Genomic DNA, 21,959 nt, shown 5'->3' with positions numbered 1-21,959 from the left:
TTTTGTACTTTTTAATTCAAGTCTAAGGAACTTTTCTTAAATTATGTTTATAAGACTAAATTACCCAAAGGCTTCATAAATTTGAAAGAAATTCCAATTAACTAAATTTCTAAACTATTGAAAATTGGCAATTTTGAAAGAAATCATGCCATATAATTAACAATAGGCATAGGTAAACCTCAGTGCAGGGGTACATACTATTATATACAAGATGGGGAAACATGTTGGAAAATCTGCATCTGTTGATCAGGCTACACTTCCTCAAAAAAAGAAACAGCAACTCTGGCCTGAGCAATATTTGAAGCAGAACATCTTTTTGCTCCATGCTAACAAGGTTCAACAGAGCCAAGTTTCCACTCTGAAGGACCTCATAATAGCACAGCACACACATTATATAAAATCAGAAGCACTTATGTAAGTCCTTTTCCTCAGAAATTCTACACAGAAAAACAAGCATCTGAAATCCTATTGTATATGCAGGAATAATGTGAATCAGAGCTACTGAATGACTGGCCTAGGGACACTGCTGTGACTCAACCATCAAAACCGCATCTCTGAACCTTTAGCTTACTATTTTAACCCTAATCTGCCTATCAGTTTAAGATTGCTGACTGCAATTAAAAATACGACTTTTCAGAGAAAAAAAAAAATCTTTTTGATGCAAAGTGGGGAAGCGCAACTCTAGGAAAGTCATGAAATTTTCTTATTACTTCATAGTGATTGACAACCAAATAAGATTGGAAAAAAAAATTGAAAATTAAGTAATCAAGCTGCACTCAGACAACTGCAAGACTAACATAAAGGTGCATAGTTCTGCTCTCCCCTTGTATTATACAAATTGAACTAAGATCACAGAATCACTGAAAACCTCCAGTTGGAAGAGATGTCACAGATCATCAAGTGCAACCTTTGACCCAGTACTAATGGGTCGATACTAAACCATGTCCCTAAGCACCAGGTCCACATGCTGCTTACACAGCTTCAGGGATGGTGATTCCACCACTGCCCTGGGCAGACCATTCCAATCTCTGATAACTTTCTCTAACTACATTTTGCAAAAATCATGCCCTATGATGAACATTCATCTGCTCTTTTTGCATGCACATCTCTGCCCCAGGACTGTTAACCTATTTATCTTAATTTGGAGAGAAACAGCAAATTGTTTGAAAACACAAAGCAATATTGCAATATAAAAAGGTGAAATTTCAACCCTAGTCCTAATATCACATTGACATAGAACATTTGATAGTAAACTTGCCCTTCCCTAAGATTTTAACTCTAAATTCACAACGTGCATAAGCCTAACCCTCAGCATCCTGCTGAACAGTATTCTCTTCCAAGGGATTCATCTAAGGAACTCCTCACACTCTGATGAAGTGCTCCTGAACTTGACTCAATAGAGCCTATGTGATCATTATCCACGCAGAATAATAAAAAGTAACATCTTTTCTTCACAGTCCTAACTATTGCAAAAGGTATCAGTTGCTGCATTCCTTTATGCGTTGTAGAAAATGGGGCCTATGACATTGCAGTAAAAATGAAATTACCATGTTGATGTTTAAACTTACATCCCTTGAAGTTATATTGCAGATGGCATAACAGATTAAGAGTTTAAGATGGAGTGACAGATTTCCTGCAAAATATTTGCTCACTGGTAATTGGCTAGGTCAGTCTTCACAAACTGTTTGAATTTTAATTCAAGTGTCATTGCTTTATTTGCAGTGGTAACTACTGAGAAGGTAGTAAAAACACAAGTATTTTTGACTGTTGAGCTACATAGTTCATCAGCACTTGCTTTAGTCTGCAAAAATATCTGTTAGCAAAAATGTGGAGGTGAGTGCACTTAAGATTAGAAGTCATTTGCTGAATCCTTGCTCCTTCTAGCTATGAAATTAAAGCTGTATAACTGAAATAGGTTTAAAAACTATTCATCAAAATCTAGTTCTAAAGGAAGAATATCAAGAACATAGATTTGTGCCTTTTTTCTATACAATGAAAGTTTTTTTTTTTTTTAGTATATTGGTATTTAGCATGGAATACACAGCATACACAAACACCATGCATTAAGGAAAAATCTGTCTCTCCAGTCAGCATTATGTTTCTTGTTATATAAAAGTACATATGACAGCCTAGAAAATCAACAAGTGAGGCACCACTCTAAATTCTGAACTGATTTACTAATTAGAGGTAAGTAACTATGAATTCAGGCACATACCTACACACATACCTGGACCAAATTCAGCATCAGCAACCCAGTTCAGCATTGCAATGGATGTCATAGAATCAGAGAACCATAGAATCAACCAGGTTGGAAAAGACCTCCAAGATGATCCAGTTCAACCGATCACCTAGCCTTAACCAATCAACTAGACCATGGCACTAAGTGCCTCATCCAGTCTTCTCTTGAACATCTCCAGGGACAGCAACTCTACCACCTCCCTGGGCAGCCCATTCCAATGGACAATCTCTCTCTGTGAAGTTCTTCCTAATATCCAGCTATACCTCCCCTGGCACAACTTGAGACTGTGTCCTCTTGTTCTGCTGCTGGTTACCTGGGAGAAGAGACCAACCCCCACCTGGCTACAACCTCCCTTCAGGTAGCTGTAGACAGCAATGAGGTCACCCCTGAGCCTCCTCTTCTCCAAGCTAAACACCCCCAGCTCCCTCAGCCTCTCCTCATAGGGTTTATGTTCCAGACCCCTCACCAGCTTCGTTGCCCTTCTCTGGACACGTTCCAGTACCTCAACATCTCTCTTAAACTGAGGAGCCAAGAACTGGACACAGTACTCAAGGTGTGGCCTGACCACTGCTGAGTACAGGGGAAGAATAACCTCCCTTGTCCTGCTGGCTACACTATTCCTGATACAAGCCAGGATGCCATTGGCTCTCTTGGCCACCTGGGCACACTGCTGGCTCATGTTCAGCCTACTATCAACCAGCACCCCCAGGTCCCTTTCTGCCTGGCTGCTCTCCAGCCACTCTGTCCCCAGCCTGTAGTGCTGCTTGGGGATGTTGTGGCCAAAGTGTAGAACCCTGCACTTAGCCTTGTTGAATCTCATCCCATTGGCCTCTGCCCACCCATCCAGCCTGTCCAGGTCCCTCTGCAGGGCCCTTCTACCCTCCAACAGATCAACACCTGCTCCTACCTTGGTGTCATCTGCAAACTTACTGATGATGGACTCAATTCCCTCATCCAGATCATCAGTAAAGATATTGAACAGGATGGGGCCCAGCACTGATCCCTGGGGGACACCACTAGTGACTGGCTGCCAACTGGATGTGGCACCATTCACCACCACTCTCTGGGCACAGCTCTCCAGCCAGTTCTTGACCCATTTCAGAGTGAATCTGTCCAAGCCACAAGCTGCCAGCTTTGCCAGGAGCTTCTTGTGGCAGACAGTGTCAAAGGCTTTGCTGAAGTCCAGGTAGACTACATCCACAGCCTTCCCCACATGCACCAGGTGGGTAACCTGATCATAAAAGGAGATCAGTTTGGTCAGGCAGGACCTGCCCCTCCTGAATCCATGCTGGCTGGGCCTGATCCCTTGACCATCCTGTAGGTTCTGTGTGATTGCACTCAAGATGACCTGTTCCATGACCTTGCCTGGCACTGAGGTCAGGCTGACAGGTCTGCCATTTCCCAGTTCCTCCTCCCGGCCCTTCTTGTGGATGGGCATCACACTGGCCAGCTTCCAGTCATCAGGGACCTCACCTGTGAGCCAGGACTGCTGATAAATGATGGAGAGTGGCTTGGCCAACTCATCTGCCAGCTCTCTCAGCACCCTAAGGTGGATCCCATCAGATCCCATGGACTTGTGAGGATCCAAGTGGCTCAGCAGGTTCCTTACCGCTTCCTCCTGGATTACAGGGGGACTGTACTGGTCCCTGGCTCCATCTGCCAGTTCAGGAGGCCAGTTGTCCTGAAGACAACCTGTCCCACTATTGAAGACTGAGGAAAAGAAGGTGTTAAGTACCTCTGCCTTTTCCTCATCTTTTGTTGCTATATTCCCCTCTGCATCTGATAAAGAGCGGAGGTTGTCCTTGCCTCTTGTTTTGCCATTAATATATTTGTAGAAATATTTTTTATTCTGCTTTACAGCAGTGTGCAGTCTAAGTTCTAAATGGGTTTTGCCTATTTTTTTTGCTACAAGAAAAAAAATTCATAAATTCAGCGTCTTTAAATAAAATCTTTTCGTTAACTAGATTTCTCATTAGTTTTGTCCAGACCAAGTTGCTTTTCCAGTAAGTCTAATCACAATTTTCATAAAAGTAGTTATTAAAAATAATTTTAAAACTTAAAGATGATCAGAAAGCTGTCAGAATACCTACTTACAAAAAATAACTAACTAAATGAGTTACTGAGCTTCTAACTGGAATTTACAATTATATTCTAATAATTGTATTCTCATTATTTTATGTGTTTCCAAAAGACAGGAAAATATTTTCAGTTTTATCAAAACACGAAACAAACCCCCCTTATTTTTAAGTCTTAACTCTTCACTTCTTTTTCTAAATATTGTAAAAAAAAATCAGAAATAATGTTTCATTAAAAAAAAGGAAGTACACAATATGGAGTAAACTTGAATGCAGATCTCAGAGATTCCTCTTGATATAGCTAAAAGCACATCCTCTTGAAAGATCCTTTTTTGAGTTGTATCTACATTTGATAAATCACTTGGGCTGATTTTAAAGAAGCTTCCAGTAGAATTATTTTCTTGTTTTCATCTTTCCTTTGTTTCCCCCCAGATAGCTTAGGTCTTTGCAACATCAAGAATACAAGAAGAAAATAATTTTAAAGTGCTGAAACATTAAAATTGTAGAACAAATGTGAGATACTTTGATGAGGAAGTAAGTTATTTAAACCGGTGATAAAAACAGCTACCATGAAAGGTTCTAGCATATTTCAATTACATTTTATTATTAAATATTTAAATTACATTTATTTAAGATATCTCAGTAGCTACATATGTTACATACCCCATAACCCAAAGAAAATATGAAACTTTCAAAGCCTGCAGAGTGATGCATACCCAAGTTAAACATTCAAAAATTTTAGTATAAGTTTTAATTTCTATATGATAGTGCTCTTAACCTCTGAACACTCACAGGGATTCTACACACCTCAATATCTGGAAAGAAGTCCTTTTTTTTCACATTTTATTTTTTACTTCATTAGTAAATTTTTCAATTTCTATTCCTTTATTGAAATAAACAGAAATTACATTAGTCACATATCTGTGTATGCTTTCCAGATCTTGTCTTCATTTGCAAAATCTTACTAAATGCCACTTTAAACACCTTAAGTGATACTTTTTTAGTAGTGAAAGTGTAAACCAGACTTTAGTATAACATATTAGTAACTGTTTTTCCTGTAGAGGAAGCAATGTACAGATACTCTTACAGGACTTACCAAATATCTTTCTGAAGAAACACTGACTAAAATAAGATCATCTCCAACACGCACTTTTTCTCCCTCTGATCGTTGCTTGGAAGCAGGATGGATGGTCCACCAGCATGCTTCACCTATATCATTATTGAGTGATAACAGAGAAAGAAACAAGAAAGAAAATGCCAATCATTATTAGCATTACTTTCACTTTTATCTCAGGTCCAAATTTCTGACTCGGCTTTCAGTTGGGTAAACCAAGTGTCCATGTGTTTTCCATAATAAATATCATTCCTGCACCACCTTGTCAGAAACTCAAGATAGAAATAACAATGCATATATGCAGAAGACAGAAAATCACTCTACTCTGGTAGAGTGATTCCGGAGTTGAGTAAGGAGTCAGCTTTCTGTTCTCTAGGCAACATGGTCCAGATTGTTTTTTTGCTAAAGAGCTTCCCCTTGCTCCATATTTTGTGAAAGATATTGAAGAATATTCTGCCAAGAATTAGGACCAAGGGCATCACTAAGGGCAGTAAAAATAAGCTTCTGCAATATCACTTTAAATAATATTTTAAAGTTCTCATAAATCTAAATTCAATTACATTCTTCCACTTCTATATGTTTGTGTCTCTAATTTCCCAGAATATTTGTAATTATTGAAGTCACTAAGTCTGTTCCCATGATAAACCTTGCTTTCAGATATACTTCTTGAAAGAAAAGCATGCATTTGTCAAGAAAAATCTATTTGATCTTGGAATGTTCAATTGCTGTTATTACTGTTATAGGTCCTAGCTGGAGCAAGGATTTAAAAAACAAGCAGACATTATTTCTAATTAAACAATTACACCAAACTGATGGCATTGTAAGAAACCATATCAGTCTTAAAAACACAAATAAATGCAAGTCACCAATAGTTCCAAAACTCTAACACAATCTTTATTTCAATAATAGAAGTAAAAAAAAAAAAAACAACAAACAATTAAGTAGAAAACTACTTCTATGGGAATAACAGCTTGGGAAAATTCCTTTACTTACATTCAATATTATATAACTTTCAATAGACATGTTCATATCTCATAGAAAAGAAATTATATAAACTAGTAGAAAATGTAATGTACTGGATGTGTAAAACATGGAAATATTATATGTATATTATATGTATTTATAGATGTCTCTTCTGATTTTTAGACTGAAAGTATTCCTCATTATTTATTTTTTTAAAATGCTGTTTACCTGTTGTGTCCTCCTGCAATCCTACATCAAATGCCAGCTTATCCATTGAAGATCGAGATGTAGAGAGGCAGCACAGGTACTATCAAAACAAAAAAGCATGCATTACTACTTGTACTCATATCTGAAAAATCCACTCAAATATAAAAAGCCATCAACCTACTATCACAGGATTAGCTATTCTTAAATCATCCCTACTGCTCAGTATCAAGAACATATATGCATTGATAAAGTGAAAGGCTCTCAGAGAAACTTGAGAAAGATATAAGTTCTAAAATGACCTCTTGATCTATTCAGGTTACCTTTCCACTGAGACAGGAATAGGGAGAGTTGAAATAAAGAAGCAGTTTCATCAATTTTCAGCTCCATAAAGCCTCACTTGTAGTTAAGGAGTTTGTAACACATATAATTCATCAGAGAATTGAAAAATAAAACTTCTGTCCAAAATATGTGCAAGAAGGAATTTCCTTATCCACTCATTCTCCAACATACCTTCAGGTTGCCAGCAGAGGGATTCAGTCACAACTTTTGCAATATGCAACATCCAAGGGATAAGAAATGAGAAACCACCAACTCAAAACAGACTGACGAGCAGAGAACTCATCACTACGGAGCCAGACTTAGTTTTAGCACTTACCCAGTTAAGATCAGCTTGATTTCTTATTTCACCCATCTACCGTTTAAAAAGGTTTCCATTATCCACAGGTAAAATGCCTCTCTGATAGGAGTAATTCTCCAGGTATCAGTAAATTATAATAGTCTGGACACTTTCACACAGAACTTTCATACAAAAAAGAACTTATTGGTGCTATCAGCCTCCATTACATACCATGCCACTGTAGGAATGGCGCAGCAGGATTGCATGCCCATAGAGTAGCGTTCGATGACCACCGCCTTGTGCAGACTGAAAGAGAAAGAGAAGTGTTGTACTGGTATGTCATAATAAAATAGGTCCTTTTGAGAAAAACAAAACAAACAACAACAAAAAATCCTTATCAATCTCTGGATAATCTATGACAGATAAGCCAATTTCCTAACAAAACTCTAGTCAGGCATTAGTTCAAGAACGTAGTTTTAAGAACGTGTTCTCTAGTTTTGAGTGCCTCAGTATATTGACCTTTCAAGTCCCTGGGACAAATAGAAGGCAGAATTTGGCAGGGACATCTAAAAGCTACTAACTTTTTCTATATTACAACTGCTCAATTCACTGATGAGGGAAAATGGAGTACTTCTTATGTTACCTATTTATTTGGTATAATATATAATCTAGAAGCTTGAATGCTTCCTTGGGCTGAAAGCAAGCATCCTCCAGTTTTGATGCATGTCACACTACACTCTACACCATTATTGTTAAATATCTCCACATTCACACATTTTGCTACCAAATTATATACTTTTCAATACAGCAGGTATGCAGAGGGAGCTTCTGGAATATTGCCCCTGTTTTACAAGAAAGTACTAATGATGTATCAAGCGCACTGAAGAACATCAACCTCCAGTCTGCTTGCCATACAGTGTTTAAAAACTCAGACAGAACTCTGTATCTGCTAGGTCAGGTAAGTGATCAAAAACATCCAAGCTAACTCTACAGGATTTAGGGGTTCTGAAAATTTAGAAATCATGACCAAGTAAATCTTCCTTTTGAGAAAAGCAGCATAAATTTTGAATGAAATAAAATTAAGGTAATAAAATTCACTTTACCCCACAAAATTGTGACCATTATTTTTCACAGTATTTTCATTACAGTTTCTATTTATCTCTAATCAATTTAATAACTCATGAAAAATAGATAAATCTTGTTACGTGACCAAACTTTCAACTTCTGCTGAAGATTTATTAATTCCTTAGATTGTGATGCAGTTGACTGACACTGGTCAGGAGCAGAGATTATCAGACAAAACATAAGACACAGTCAGGAACATAAGTCCATATTTCTCTGATAGAATGTCTCGCATAGCATTATACATGTCACACTCCTCAAGCAGTATTGATAAATGCATGTTTTTGACCCTCTAAATGACAACTCCATAAACAGCATTATTCTTTCATATATGGCTCCTAATTTAACTTTGTATGTGCAGCATTTATATACTTTATTTTATCACTGTAGACTGACCTTCTGTTTCTCTGGAGTATCAGATTCATTACAGAATAAATTGGAAACAATCATACCATGTTATCTTGCTGACAATGCTGAAGATCAATTTATGTGAATGGCTGTGGTGGCGGCATGCAATTATTTCCCCTCCTCATTTACTGGCTGTCCAACCTTATCTTTAATCTATTAGCATAATATTTGTTTATCTTTGACTTATTCAAGAAAAAAAAAAAAAAAGGAAAAAACCTACATCACTAAGTGGTGAAAAGGACATACTCAAAAAAACGTAATTTTAGCACTTTAAAGAAATTGCTGGGAATTTCTGGTTTTTATCTTTAATGAGAATGAAGCACCTTGATGGACATAAGGTATATTTTGACTTTCAATAAACTGTGCAACAGTCAAAATGTGAAGAGGCATATCCAATAATCTGGAAGACTCAATGAAATGAATTTTTATCAAGAACAAAAGTCATGGTCTTTGTTAAAAACACAGTCTTAATAGTAAGACATGAAGATTTAACTTTGAATTACCATTACCACTACAACTTATTTCCAAAGTCACAATGAAAGAATGAAACTATTTATAATGTCAGGCCCATTGTGCCAAAGATGAGTGCTGAATGTCTGCTGCTCAACTCATTGGGGAAGAGGGAGAAAACTGTTGTGAACATACTGCTTTGTCAACCTTTCAGATTTGCCAGGGAGCTTCATGAACAGGAGGCTAAGGTACCAAATCAATGAAGTCAGTAATATGGATGAAAGTTTCAAATTTCACTGCTATTTTTATCAAAATTATTGTGCTACTAGCCATAAATTTTATAGCTAACATATAAACTTACTTGCTGATCGTACAAAAGATGAGAGAAATAGTGTGATCAACAAAATCACAGCTACATTAACTTGCCCTTGTTTCAGCCGTATTGACTTGTCTGTCTAGCAGCTCTTTTATTAAATGCCTGTTTGTAGGCAACCAAGAGAAAGGTTGGGTCAAAAAAAAATTTCAATACCTTTTGTGAAAAATCATAGAATAGAACCATAGAATCAGTCAGGGTTAGAAGGGACCACAAGGATCATCCAGTTCCAACCTCCTGTCATGGGCAGGGACACCTCACACTACATCAGGCTGGCCAGAGCCTCATCCAGCCTGGCCTTAAACACCTCCAGGGATGGGGCCTCAACCACCTCCCTGCACAACCCATGCCAGGCTCTCACCACTCTCATGCTGAAGAACTTCTTCCTCACGTCCAGCCTGAATCTCCCCACTTCCAGCTTTATTCCATTCCCCCTAGTCCTATCCCTACCTGATATCCTAAAAAGTCCCTCCCAAGCTTTCTTGTTCAACCCCTTCAGATACTGGAAGGCCACAACAAGGTCACCTCAGAGCCTTCTCTTCTCCAGACTGAACAGCCCCAACTCTTTCAGTCTGTCCTCATAGGAGAGGTGCTCCAGCCCTCTGATCATCCTCATGGCACTTCTCTGGACACATTCCAGCATGTCCATATCCCTCTTGTAATAGGGGCTCCAGAACTGGATGCAGTACTCCAGGTGGGGTCTCACCAGAGTGGAGTAGAGGGAGAGAATCACCTCCCTCGACCTGCTGGCCACAATTCTCTTGATGCAGCCCAGGATATGATTGGCTTTCTGGGCTGCAAGTGCACATTGACAGCTCATGTTGAGCTTCTCATCCACCAGCACCCCCAAGTCCCTCTCCTCAGGGCTGCTTTCCAGCCAGTCACTGCCCAGCCTGTGCTTGGGATTGCCTCGATCCAGATGTAGGACATTGCACTTTGTCTTGTTGAACCTCATGAGGTTTTCATGGGTCCACCTCTCCAGCCTGTCAAGGTCCCTCTGGATGCCATCCCTTCCCTCCAGCGTGTCTGCTGCACCACACAGCTTGGTGTCATCAGCAAACTTGCTGAGGGTGCACTCAATGCCACTGTCCATGTCACCAACAAAGATGTTGAACAAGACTGGTCTCAGGACTGATCCCTGAGGGGACTCCACTTGTCACTGGCCTCCACTGGGACATGGAGCCATTAACAGCCACTCTTTGGATGCGGCCATCAAGCCAGTTCTTTATCCATCTTGTGGTCCACCCATCAAACCCATGTGTCACCAGTTTGGAGACTAGGATGTGGTGCGGGACACTGTCGAAGGCTTTGCTCAGGTTCAGGTAAATTACATCAGTTGCTCGCCCCTCATCTATTAATGTTGTCACCTGTTCATAGAAGGCCACCAGGTTTGTCAGGCAGGATTTGCCCTTCGTGAAGCCACGCTGACTGTACCAAATCACCTCTTCACTATTCTTCTGTCTCAGCAGTCCCTCCAGGAGAACCTGCTCCATGATCTTACCAGGCACAGAGTTCCCTGTGGCCTGTAGTTCCCTGGTTCTTCCTTCTTACCCTTTTTGAAAATGAGAGTAATGTTTCCCCTTTTCCAGTCGGTGGGGACTTCCCCAGACTGCCAGGACTTTTGGAATGTAATAGAGAGGGGTTTAGCAACCTCATCTGCCAGTACCCGTGGGTGTATCCCGTCGGGTCCCTTGAACACTTTCAGGTTCTTCAGGTGACCACGAACCTGATCTTCACTTATGATGGGCAGTTTTTCCTCCTGGTCCCTACCACTATCTTCCATGACTCCAGGAGTGTGGCTGGAGGCCCTTGCAGTAAAGACTGAGGTAAAGAAGTCACTGAGAACCTCAGCCTTTTCCACCTCGCTTTTGACCATTTCACCTGTTTCCTTTCTGAGGGGGCCCACACCTCCCCGAGTCTTCTTTTTACCATTAATATACCTGTAGAAGTTCTTAGTGTTCCCTTTAACCTCCCTGGATAGATTCAATTCAAACTGTGCTTTGACTTTCCTAACCAGGTCTCTTGCTGCTCGGGCAGCTTCCTTATGTACCCCCCATTCTAGCTGTCCTTTCTTCCACTCATTAAAAGGAGAGCCTCACGCCTATTCTGCAAGTGCACTGTAAGCAGTGTGCTGCTTAAAGCAGCGTGCTTGCTCCGTTTGCATTTGTTCCATCGGGCAGAGACCTGATCCCATTGACCCTGCTCATGTGGGTTATTACATGGAGGCTGAGGGGCTTGCTGATGGGAGGGTATCAAACTCCCTGCTCCACTAAGAGTTAACCCCTGTTCTGGTTTTGTAGAGGTTAGATTATGGAAATAGTCAATTTCCTTTTTGCAGTCTCTTATAGTTCTCAGTCTTTCCACCTCTTCTTTTACTTCAGCCACCATGTTCATCAGATCCCTGATCTGCTCACACCTAATAAATGAGTGGTTTTTTAGATAATTTTTCCCAAGAGGATTAAAATAATTCTTTTTAACCACAATTATTTTGACCATTTAAAAGTGCAAGAAAGTGTTTTTTATCTTTCTTAGAGTTGCAAATATAATTTCAAGCATTTTCCACCTAAATGTTTCTGAAAGGCAATAATCAAGCCATCCACAAGGAGGGAAAATGAAAAGATGATATAGAATAAAACAGGAGAGGCTGGAAGAGAAAGCTGGTACTACAAATGGCTTACGTTCAAGGGCCTGCATTCCAGGAAATGGACATACCTATAAGTTAATTTGCTATATTAAAGGTTAATTTCATAACTACTCAGTGTTCATGCCAGAAATTACATAGTAAGTAGCTGTTGGGCTATGACTGTCTACCGAAAAAAATCCATGTATTTTAACCAATAAATGAAAAAAAAAAAAATTAGAAGTTACCAACTGGGCTTCTATGGCAAAGAGGAAACATTCCAAGACAAGGTGTGCCACTAAAGTTTTACCAAGTTGTTAGTAACCAAATAACAATATTTCAGAAGACACTGCAAGTAAGACTTCTTGTAATCCACTATCTGACTAATTCAATCTGTAGTGCTCACATATCTGTGCACAAATCATATATGAATAGCACTATAATGTAAGCAAGTTTCTAACACCCACATTCTTTGAGTCTTATTTGCTTTATGTTTTTAATCTTCAATTTTCAGAGTAATTTCTAAGTTGCACAATTTCTTCCTTGAATAAAAGCAGGCCAGAAAAAAAAAATTTGTATTCAAAGAAGAATCTATCCATTAAAGTTCTAAAAGCTATGTCATTCAAGAGTATCAGTTATATGAACACAAAACTCTTCTCATTATATCTACCTCCAAGAATTCGGGATTTAAGATTTGAAAAGTCATCAGAACTGATAAACGCTATAGTCAATAAACTGAGACTGAAAACACACAGGGCAAATTCACACTGCTTGTGAAAACCTCATACAAACTGCCCACATCAAGTCTGGTATTTCCACAACTGGATTATAAAATTAATTTGGAGTCATCTCATTATCCAAAAATCATTGCAGAAAGAAAGGCAATTTAGGATACAACAATTCCAGAAAAAAAGAAAAAAAAAAGCCAATTGCCAATTAGCAAAATGTGCAAAGGATGGGAGCAGCACAACATGAAATATTTATAATTAGATTGAACAACATTGTGAATACTATGCTTTTATACATGGCTCAACAAATCCTTTATATCTGTACGATTTTGTATATAACTGTCATATGTACAGCCATGCAATAACCTAACAGATTAGAACAAGTATTTAAATGATGAGAATTCACACAGTAGCACTTGAACCACTGTGCTTATGGTTGCATCTTTATACCTGGAGCCATACATGAGAAGCTGCAGGAAATCATGGTGACACTGAACAAGCGTTTTGGAACCATTTGTGCTTCTGAGAACCTAAGTTATGATAAGAATTTTTAGAAACTTATGAATAGCCCTGTGGCATCCAAGGAGATTTTGAGTCAAATAGTCATTACTTTTCCATTCTTTTCAAGAGAACGGCCTTACTTCTACTGGGGAAAACATTTCTTAGACCTATGTGTACTCCACTACAAGCAGATGATGATGTTTCTTTGCTAACTTCTCTTCAGAGGTCTACACAATCTCCAAACGTATGGAAACAAAAAAGCTATGAGCTTCAGGGAGGTACCAGAGAAGACAAACATGTGAAAGAATGTACTTAAACAGGACTTATCTCAGTGTTTTGTGTGTACAGGCATAACTTTTGTAACTGTCATGATTCGGAGATCTAATGGTTAAGAAAGCCTGATCATAATTCCATTTAGCACCTGGCTATTCAGAAAATCCTGGTCACCCATGGAAGCACTTTAAAAATATGTTACTAGGACACAAGAACTGTGTTCATACAAGACACCACAGTGACTTTGTTTGAATAACGTAATGGCTATTCCTGCCTCATTCCATAATGAATCCATAAAAGCAGAATGAAATTAGTGGCACATGCTATAGGGACAATGATAGCACAATGACTAGATTGTAAGATAGTATAGTTTTGCTGGTCTTAAAAATTATAAATAAATAAACAGATAAAGTGAAGCAATAAACTACAAAACATCAGTAGTAAATCCTTCAAAAAGGAAATCTATATCATGTACAGTAATGGCAAATTATGACCTAACTGCAACCAGCTGCTTAGTCTGGTATTTTACAGAATCACAGAATATGTCCAGTTGTAAGACACCTCGAAGATCATCCTGTCCAACCCTGAACACAGCACTGAAGGGTCAACACTAAACCATGTCCCTACATGCCAGGTCCACACACCACTTGCACATCCCGAGGGACAGTGACTCCACCACTGCCCTGTGCAGACCATTCCTATGTCTGACAATCTTTTCATTCAAGAAGTTTTTCCTAACACCCAGCTTGAACCTCCCCTGGTGCAACTTGTAAACATTTTCTAGTCCTCTCACTTGACACCAAGGAGAAGAGGCTGGCCTCCTCCTCACTCCAACCTTCTCTGGACACACTCCAGCACCTCAATATTCTTCCTATAATGAGCGGCCCAGAACTCAACACAGTACTAGAGGTGTGGCCTCACCAGTGCTGAGTAGAGGGGCATGACCACCTCTCTGTTCCTGCAGGCCACAGTGTTTCTAATACAAGCCAGGATGCCACTGGCTTTCTTGGCCACCTGGGCATGCTGCTGACTCATATTCAGTTGACTATCAACCCATACTCCAGGTGCCTCTCCAAGTCACAGCTTTCCAATCACACAGCCCTGAGTCTGTAACTTACCATGGGTTGTTGTGACCCAGGTCCAGGACCTGACACGACCTTGTTGAACTTAACACTGTTAGCCTTAGCCCATCAGTCTAACCTGTCCAGATCCCAGTGTAAAGCTTCCCTACCCTCTAGCAGATCAACACAGCCATCCATCTTGGTGTCATCTGCAAACCTACTGAGGGTGCATTCAATACCCTCATCCAGATCATTGATAAAGATATTAAAGAGGACAAGCCCCAGTCCTGAGTCATGGGGGATACCACTAGTAACTGGGTGCCAGCCAGATATAGCTCCATTCAACACAACCCTTTGGGCCCAGCCATCTGGCCAGTTTATATTCCAACACATGGTGCACTTCTCCAAGCCTTGTGCCATGAGTTTCTGAAAGGGAATGCTGTGATAGACAGTGTCTGTGCTCCAGACCCAGACAAAGAAAACAGCAACCTAAATAGTCTAGATGGAACTTCAGACCACTCAATATTGCTCTGAATGGGTTTCTAAATGAATATTACACAACTATTTTCATGGCACTGAAAATGAACATGTGAGAGCACTTGTACACTAAAAGAATCAACATGCTCCCTGTTTTTCTTCACAAATGTTTTCCAAGGCAAATACAGCAAGACAACACAAAAAAATCCAAATGTGAGTTTTTATGGCTATTTTATATGTACACTTGAATAAAATAATGTCATTTAAAGTCATTGAAGTCTGACACTTCATTAAAAATGGAGCAAGCCTCTGAAACAAACCTAAGTTACTACTTAATTGCCTAAGTCAGCTGGGAAATCAATGCTTGCTGAATTTGTTGTTGTCACAGACTTAAAATGTTAACGATGGCTTAAAACTGCAAAATGTAATTATGGAACAGTGATTTCAAAGCACACCAACTTGGTATTTAAAATAAAAATATTGCTCACTTTCATATTTAAACATCAATGTGACATGTTTGGATGAGGAAAAATCTAATTGTTTCTACTAATGATGGTCTTCTTAAATTAAAATAGATGCTGAAGACAACAGCATGTCAAACAAAGGACATCTAATACTTCCATCAAAACATCTCCAAATATAAGTGCAAAATCATTACTGTCTCCCTCACAAATATGTTCCAAGTTTCATGAAGCTCTGTCACTTATTTCAAATATTTATAGTGTTAGAAAACACAGAATGAGGGAAAAAAATCCTATGTCTAAATCTAGACACTTAGTTTAAATGTATAAACTGAAGTATGTACTTAAACAAAGAATATTCTACAGTTAACCTGCTTTAAACTCTTTTAAAATAAAAACCATCATCTCCACAAAAGTAAACCAAGTAGGAAATTGCACATACCAGTGAAGGAAGCCCCAAAGAACTGAATATAAGCAAAGTATCTTGCTACATTGAGAGAACTTTCTCAAGGTCCCATCCTTGGGACTCATGTTGAGGCTGCCTAATTTCACACTAAGGAGCAGTCATTACATTCCAAAATTGTGTTTTGGATCTATTAGAAAAGACATTAAATAGGCATTGTGGGTCTGAACACAAGTACTGGCTTTAAAAATATATATATTACCATGCATTCTGAAAAGTATTTTAGGCCTAGGCCCTTGGACTATGTTGCTGTCAGTCAGAAACAACCTATGTGAAGATCACAGGTGTAAAGTTGTTGGCATTAATGCCTTTTTCAATAGGCTGATGAAAGTTCTTAAACCAGAAGGCTAATATAAGTATTTAATCTGAGCTGGCTCTTCAGAAAGGAAACTGACTGGACAAGGAACATGTGCTTTGTTTATCTATAATTCTTTAGTGCTTTCTGCATTTAAGCAAATTAAAGGCTCCCATTTAGTAATCTGCAAGACAGAATCGTAGAATCAACCAGATTGGAAGGGAACTCCAAGATCATCCAGTCCAACTGATCACCCAGCCCTAACCAATCAACTAGACCATGGCACTAAGTGCCTCATCCAGTCTTCTCTTGAACATCTCCCAGGACAGCAACTCTACCCCTCCCTGGGCAGCCCATTCCAATGGGCAATCACTCTCTTTGTGAAGAACTTCCTCCTAATATCCAGCCTATACCTCCCCTGGCACAACTTGAGACTGTCCCCTCATTCTGCTGCTGGTTGCTGGGAGAAGAGACCAACCCCCCCTGGCTACATTCTCCCTTCAGGTAGTTGTAGGCAGCAATGAGGTCTCCCCTGAGCCTCCTCTTCTCCAGGCTAAACAACCCCAGCTCACTCAGCCTCTCCTCAGAGGGTTTGTGTTCCAGGCCCCTCACCAGCTTCATTGCCCTAGCAGTAAAAGTATTTAAAGGATGTGGAATAATCATAGATCCTAAAAGTTTCTGAGTCCTCAATCAAAAGAAGAAAAACTGTGATGCCAGAGTTAACAATGAAGTGAAAGCTAAAATGAACTGATAGAAATAGCAGGGATGTCTTACGGTGTAAGATGATTTTATTATGGTTCTACACATAAATGTTTGTATGATACTGCAGTCATTTCTGTAGAGAAGAGGGTCCTCAAAATGTTTCCATAGCAATGTAAAAACTACATCATCTACTGATTTTATTATTAATATGCAACTTTTTAATCTTTTCTAGACCAATGTTAATGGAAGCCAGTATTTATCAAAAACCAGCACTGATGATGAAATCCTACAAACTGACTAGCATTTGAGACCACTACAGGTAAGTATTTGATGAAACCTCTTACTCCCCACAATCATACCACTGTCTGATTTTTTTCACACTGAATGCAACTTCAGATGACTAATGAGAGTTTCTTTCTAATGCCAGGCATTAGAAAGCATTTCATTCTGGAAAGCATGAAATACCAGAATCACAGAATCATAGAATCATTAAGATTGGAAAAGACCTTTAAGATCGAGTCCAACTATAACCCAATTGTCATGACCTCTAAATCCTGAAGCACCACATCAACACACTATTTGAGCACCTCCCAGGACAGCCTGTTCCAATGCTTCACCACTCTCTTGGTAAAGTTTTTCCTAATGTCCTATCTAAACATCCACTGGCACAACTTAAACCCATTTCCTCTCATCCCATCACTAGTTCCTTGAGAGAAGAGACCAATACCAGTCTCACTACAACCTACCTTCAGGTAGTTATAGAGAGCAATAAGATTTCGCTTTAGCCTTCACCTCTCCAGACTGAACCACCCCAGCTCTCTCCTGTTCCTCCTATGCCACTCCAAACCCCTCACCAGCCTCTTTGTTCTTCTTCCTGCAAAGTGTAGGAGCCCCCAGGGTGACACAAGGGCAACACTGCAATGATGTCAGTCATTGATGTCACTACAATAATGTGAGAGCAGGATCGCAGTGGCCGGAAGCACAGCAGCACTATGGCCCTAGAGCTGGAGCCACCACAGCAAAGCAGTGGCGATGGGCAAGGAGACAGCAGAACTGGTGGCACATTGCAGTGCAGAGGCACAGCAGGAAGTTGTCAGGCTTGCTGTCTGGTGAGCTGTCGCAGTGCTTCCCAGCTCTAGAGGTGCTGGACATGAGCAGGACAGAATCACAGAACACATCCAGTTGGAAAAGACCTCAAAGATCATCCAGTCCAATCCTCAACCCAGCACTGAAAGGTCAACACTAAACCATGTCCCTAAGCAGCAGGTCCACAAGCTGCTTGAACACCCCCAGGGACAGTGACTCCACCACTACTCTGGGCAGAGCATTCCAATGTTTCATAACCCTTTCAGTGAAGAAGTATTTCCTAATATTTCCTGAGGGCTGGGTGTCAAGTGGAAGAGGCCAATTTCTTTTCGCTGGTGTGCAATAATAAGACAAGGAACAATAGGCACAAGCTTGAATATTGAAGATTTCACCTCAGCATAAGAAGAAAGTTCTTTACAATGAGGATGACAGAGCACTGGAACAGGCTGCCCAGAGAGGTTGTGGAGTCTCCTTCTCTGGACACATTCAAAACCCACCTGGATGCATTCCTGTGTGGACTAACCTAGGTGATCCTGCTTTGGCAGGGGCGTTGGACTCAATGATCTCTGGAGGTCCCTTCCAACCTCTAATGTTCTGTGATTCTGTGTGATTATGTAATATCCAGCCTAAACCTTCCCTGGTGCAGCTTGTAACCATTTCCTCTAGTCCTCTCACTTGTCATCGAAGAGAAGAGGCTGGCCCTCTCCTTGTTCCAACCTCCCTTCAGGTAGTTGTGGAGACCAGCGAGGTCTCTGTAGGAATCCTGTCTGGATTTACATCACCTTGTGATTGTATCATGAACTGAGATATGCCCCAACAAAGGATAAGACTTCTCACCAGACTGCAGCTGCCTCGGAAGGCTGGGGGATGGTGGAACGATGCAATAGAAACGTGTAATGGGCAGACACCACTGGTACCAACTGTCTGTATTGTGCTCAGACAAGACCATCTCTACCCATCTACTCCAGAAAGGGAGGATGGTGATAAGGATTCTGGACTATACAATGAATTCACCACCTGGCATGATAAGTCCCTGATGTATATTGTGTATATGGACAGGTAAAAGGCAAAGGAGGTGGCTGAGGCCCCCTCCTCTGACAGACCTCTGTAAGCACACAAGGAATACACAGGAAGATTCCCTGGGGACAATACCTGGACACATACCTAAAAAAACCTGTGACTAAAAAACCGTATAAAAGACCTGAGCGATGCCTGCTCAGAAGAAGAAGACAACATCACATGCTGGAAACATCATGGGACAACACGAACTGAAAAGGACTTGGAAAACTCTCCCTCTCCCCATCTCTGGCCGATGGTAATATAATCTCCTTCCTGCTCTCTCTCTCTTGCTCTCTTTCTCCCTCGCTCTCTCCCTCTCTTTCTCCCTCTCTCTCTCCCTTCCTCTGTTCCATCCACTTTATTCTGTTAATAAAAACCCTCGCTTTGAGATTTGGCCTCACTTGCGCCTTTAATTTCATAATACGGGAACGTCCAAAAAGAACCAAGTATCTCTCACCCTCCGGACTGAGACATTCCCCCCTCAGCCTCGTATTCACCAGACTGAACACCAATCTAGATCGACAGATCAACATGGCCATCCATCTTGGTGTCATCTGCAAACTTATGAGGGTGCACTCAGTCCCTTCATCCAGATCATTGATAAAGATATTAGAGGACAGGCCCCAGTCCTGAACCCTAGGGGACACCACTAGTGACTGGGAGCCAACCAGATTTAGCTCCACCACTCTTTGGGCCAGATGAGGCTGGCAGAGCTTGATGCAGATATGCTGGCCCTACTGGGCCTGCTGGCCTGCACACTCTCCTAGTCAGGAACAACCATCTGTGCAGGCCCAGTTCACTGCCCAAGAGTCTGGGGCAGGCTGTGCTCGGCCGTTCCCTCATAATCCTCAATCTCAGCAGGATCCACTTCCCTCAGGTGCTGCCCACCCTCTTTGGGCTTCATGGGCTGCGGAGCCTCAGCCTTGGTGGCCACTGCCTCCATTGCATCCTGCCCAAAATCCAGGACCTCCACATCCAGGAGCTCTGAGAATGATCAGTAACAGCTTACTCAAAGCTAAAAGAACTTCTCTATGAAAAAACTTACAAACAAACAAAACCAAAAACAAACAAACCAACCCACCACCAAACAACACACAACAAGGTGCCTTTGGTCTGTAATTCAGCCAACCTAAAATCTGAGTAACTCTTTGATAATAGCTATGATTCTGATAGTGGTTATGCAAGTTTACATATCCACAGCTTTAGGACAAGCATTTCAGTTTTGTGGGATGAATGCTGGCCAGAGTCTAGAAAACCTCCAAAAGTGGTGAAAACCGAAACTGTGAAAACAGGCTGAGTCACTGTAAAACCTATGAAGTAACTTTGGAACAGAGCTAGAAGGCTTGTGAGACAACATTTGTCCAGGCAAAACTAAACAATTCACACTTAGAATAGCAGCACAGGCAAATTACATCTCCAGCATCAGAGACTGTAAAAATGCTACAAGCATCAGAGAACTTACACAAAGCTACAGAGTGTGAGCCAAGGAATTCTATATGTTCTTCCTCCTCATAGAAGTATCTCTTTTCTTTAAAAACCTTGACACAAAAAAAGGACAGAATTTCCTTTACAAAGTAACAACATCCAGGCCCAGAAGCCTTGAATTCTTCTACCAAACACCCAAAACACTAATGAGACCTTTTTGCAAGCACTATGGTCTTGGGTTGCCATTCCCCGTGGCTGGCACCAAACCTGCAGCATTTAGATGCTTAGAATTTAAATTTGAAAAGTGAAGTAATTCACTGATGTGACACTGTGTTAATATTCCTTTGCCCTAGTCATATCAAATAACAGCAACACCAAAGGGTGAATTCAGACTAATCTAAAACCTCTTCATTTGTCTTATTGCAGCCTATATACCATGTAACAAAAGAATTACAAATAGGAAGTAGAACCTCTCGAGACAGTATATATGCTATACATATTCCAGTCATTACACTTTACTTTTAAATCACTGTGCATGGAATTCACTATAAAACAGTAAGTGCTGCAAGAATTCAGGTATGAAGATTAATATGACTAATGGCTCTGCTGGTATCTACTCTTCATAATGATGGTCACTGTGAACACAAAAAGAAAAAAAAAAAAAGGAAAAAACTCCCAAACTTTTTTCATTAAATGATCAGTAGTTACTTTCTATTTTGTATCATGCTAAGCTGAAGAACAGAAAACAGTGAAAACCATGAAGACATCTTATTCAGATAAGAACCCAGAGATATTTTACTATCTATATTAAAAAGATTAGAATCATTGGTAATGATGACAAACATTTGCACCAGAACCATGCTAAATGATCCCAATTTCGGTAATACTGACCTGCCAGAAGGCAGAATAAACAGCCACATAATTAGAAATGCTTCAAATATATCTCATGGTTAGTATTTCCAATAGTACATTTCTGTTGACACTTTCCCAGCAATGGGAAATTTTACACCGATGAAAAGCATATATAACAGAGAAAATAAGTAATATTGATCATCTGTCTCCAGCCTTCTATGAAAACCAAACATTTATATTTATGGCTGAGGCGATACTTCCATTACAAACTCCTACTTTCAAGCACTTTGAGCAGTTTGGGAAAAAATTGCCCAAGAAGATTAACATTTACAATTTCTCCCTTAGTCTAAGTGAAGATTTTTCTTCCCCCCTACTCCTCCTCCTTCACT

At 40.2% G+C, this 21,959-nt stretch overlaps 1 protein-coding gene across 1 annotated transcript in view; it reads right to left on the bottom strand.

Moving 5' to 3' along the window:
• Positions 1-21,959, bottom strand: part of RYR2 (ryanodine receptor 2) — a 294,938-nt gene that overhangs the window by 232,800 nt on the left and 40,179 nt on the right. Inside the window, exons 6-8 of the mRNA XM_054396845.1 lie at positions 7,446-7,520; positions 6,620-6,698; positions 5,411-5,523 (exon numbers count right to left, since the gene is read on the bottom strand). Coding sequence (XP_054252820.1) covers positions 5,411-5,523; positions 6,620-6,698; positions 7,446-7,520 — 267 coding nt within the window. The remainder of the gene's footprint in view (positions 1-5,410; positions 5,524-6,619; positions 6,699-7,445; positions 7,521-21,959) is intronic.

The sequence above is a fragment of the Indicator indicator genome, chromosome 2 (assembly GCF_027791375.1).
Source record: "Indicator indicator isolate 239-I01 chromosome 2, UM_Iind_1.1, whole genome shotgun sequence".
Taxonomy (NCBI): Eukaryota; Metazoa; Chordata; class Aves; order Piciformes; family Indicatoridae; genus Indicator; species Indicator indicator.
This window is presented reverse-complemented; position numbering and strand designations above follow the sequence as displayed.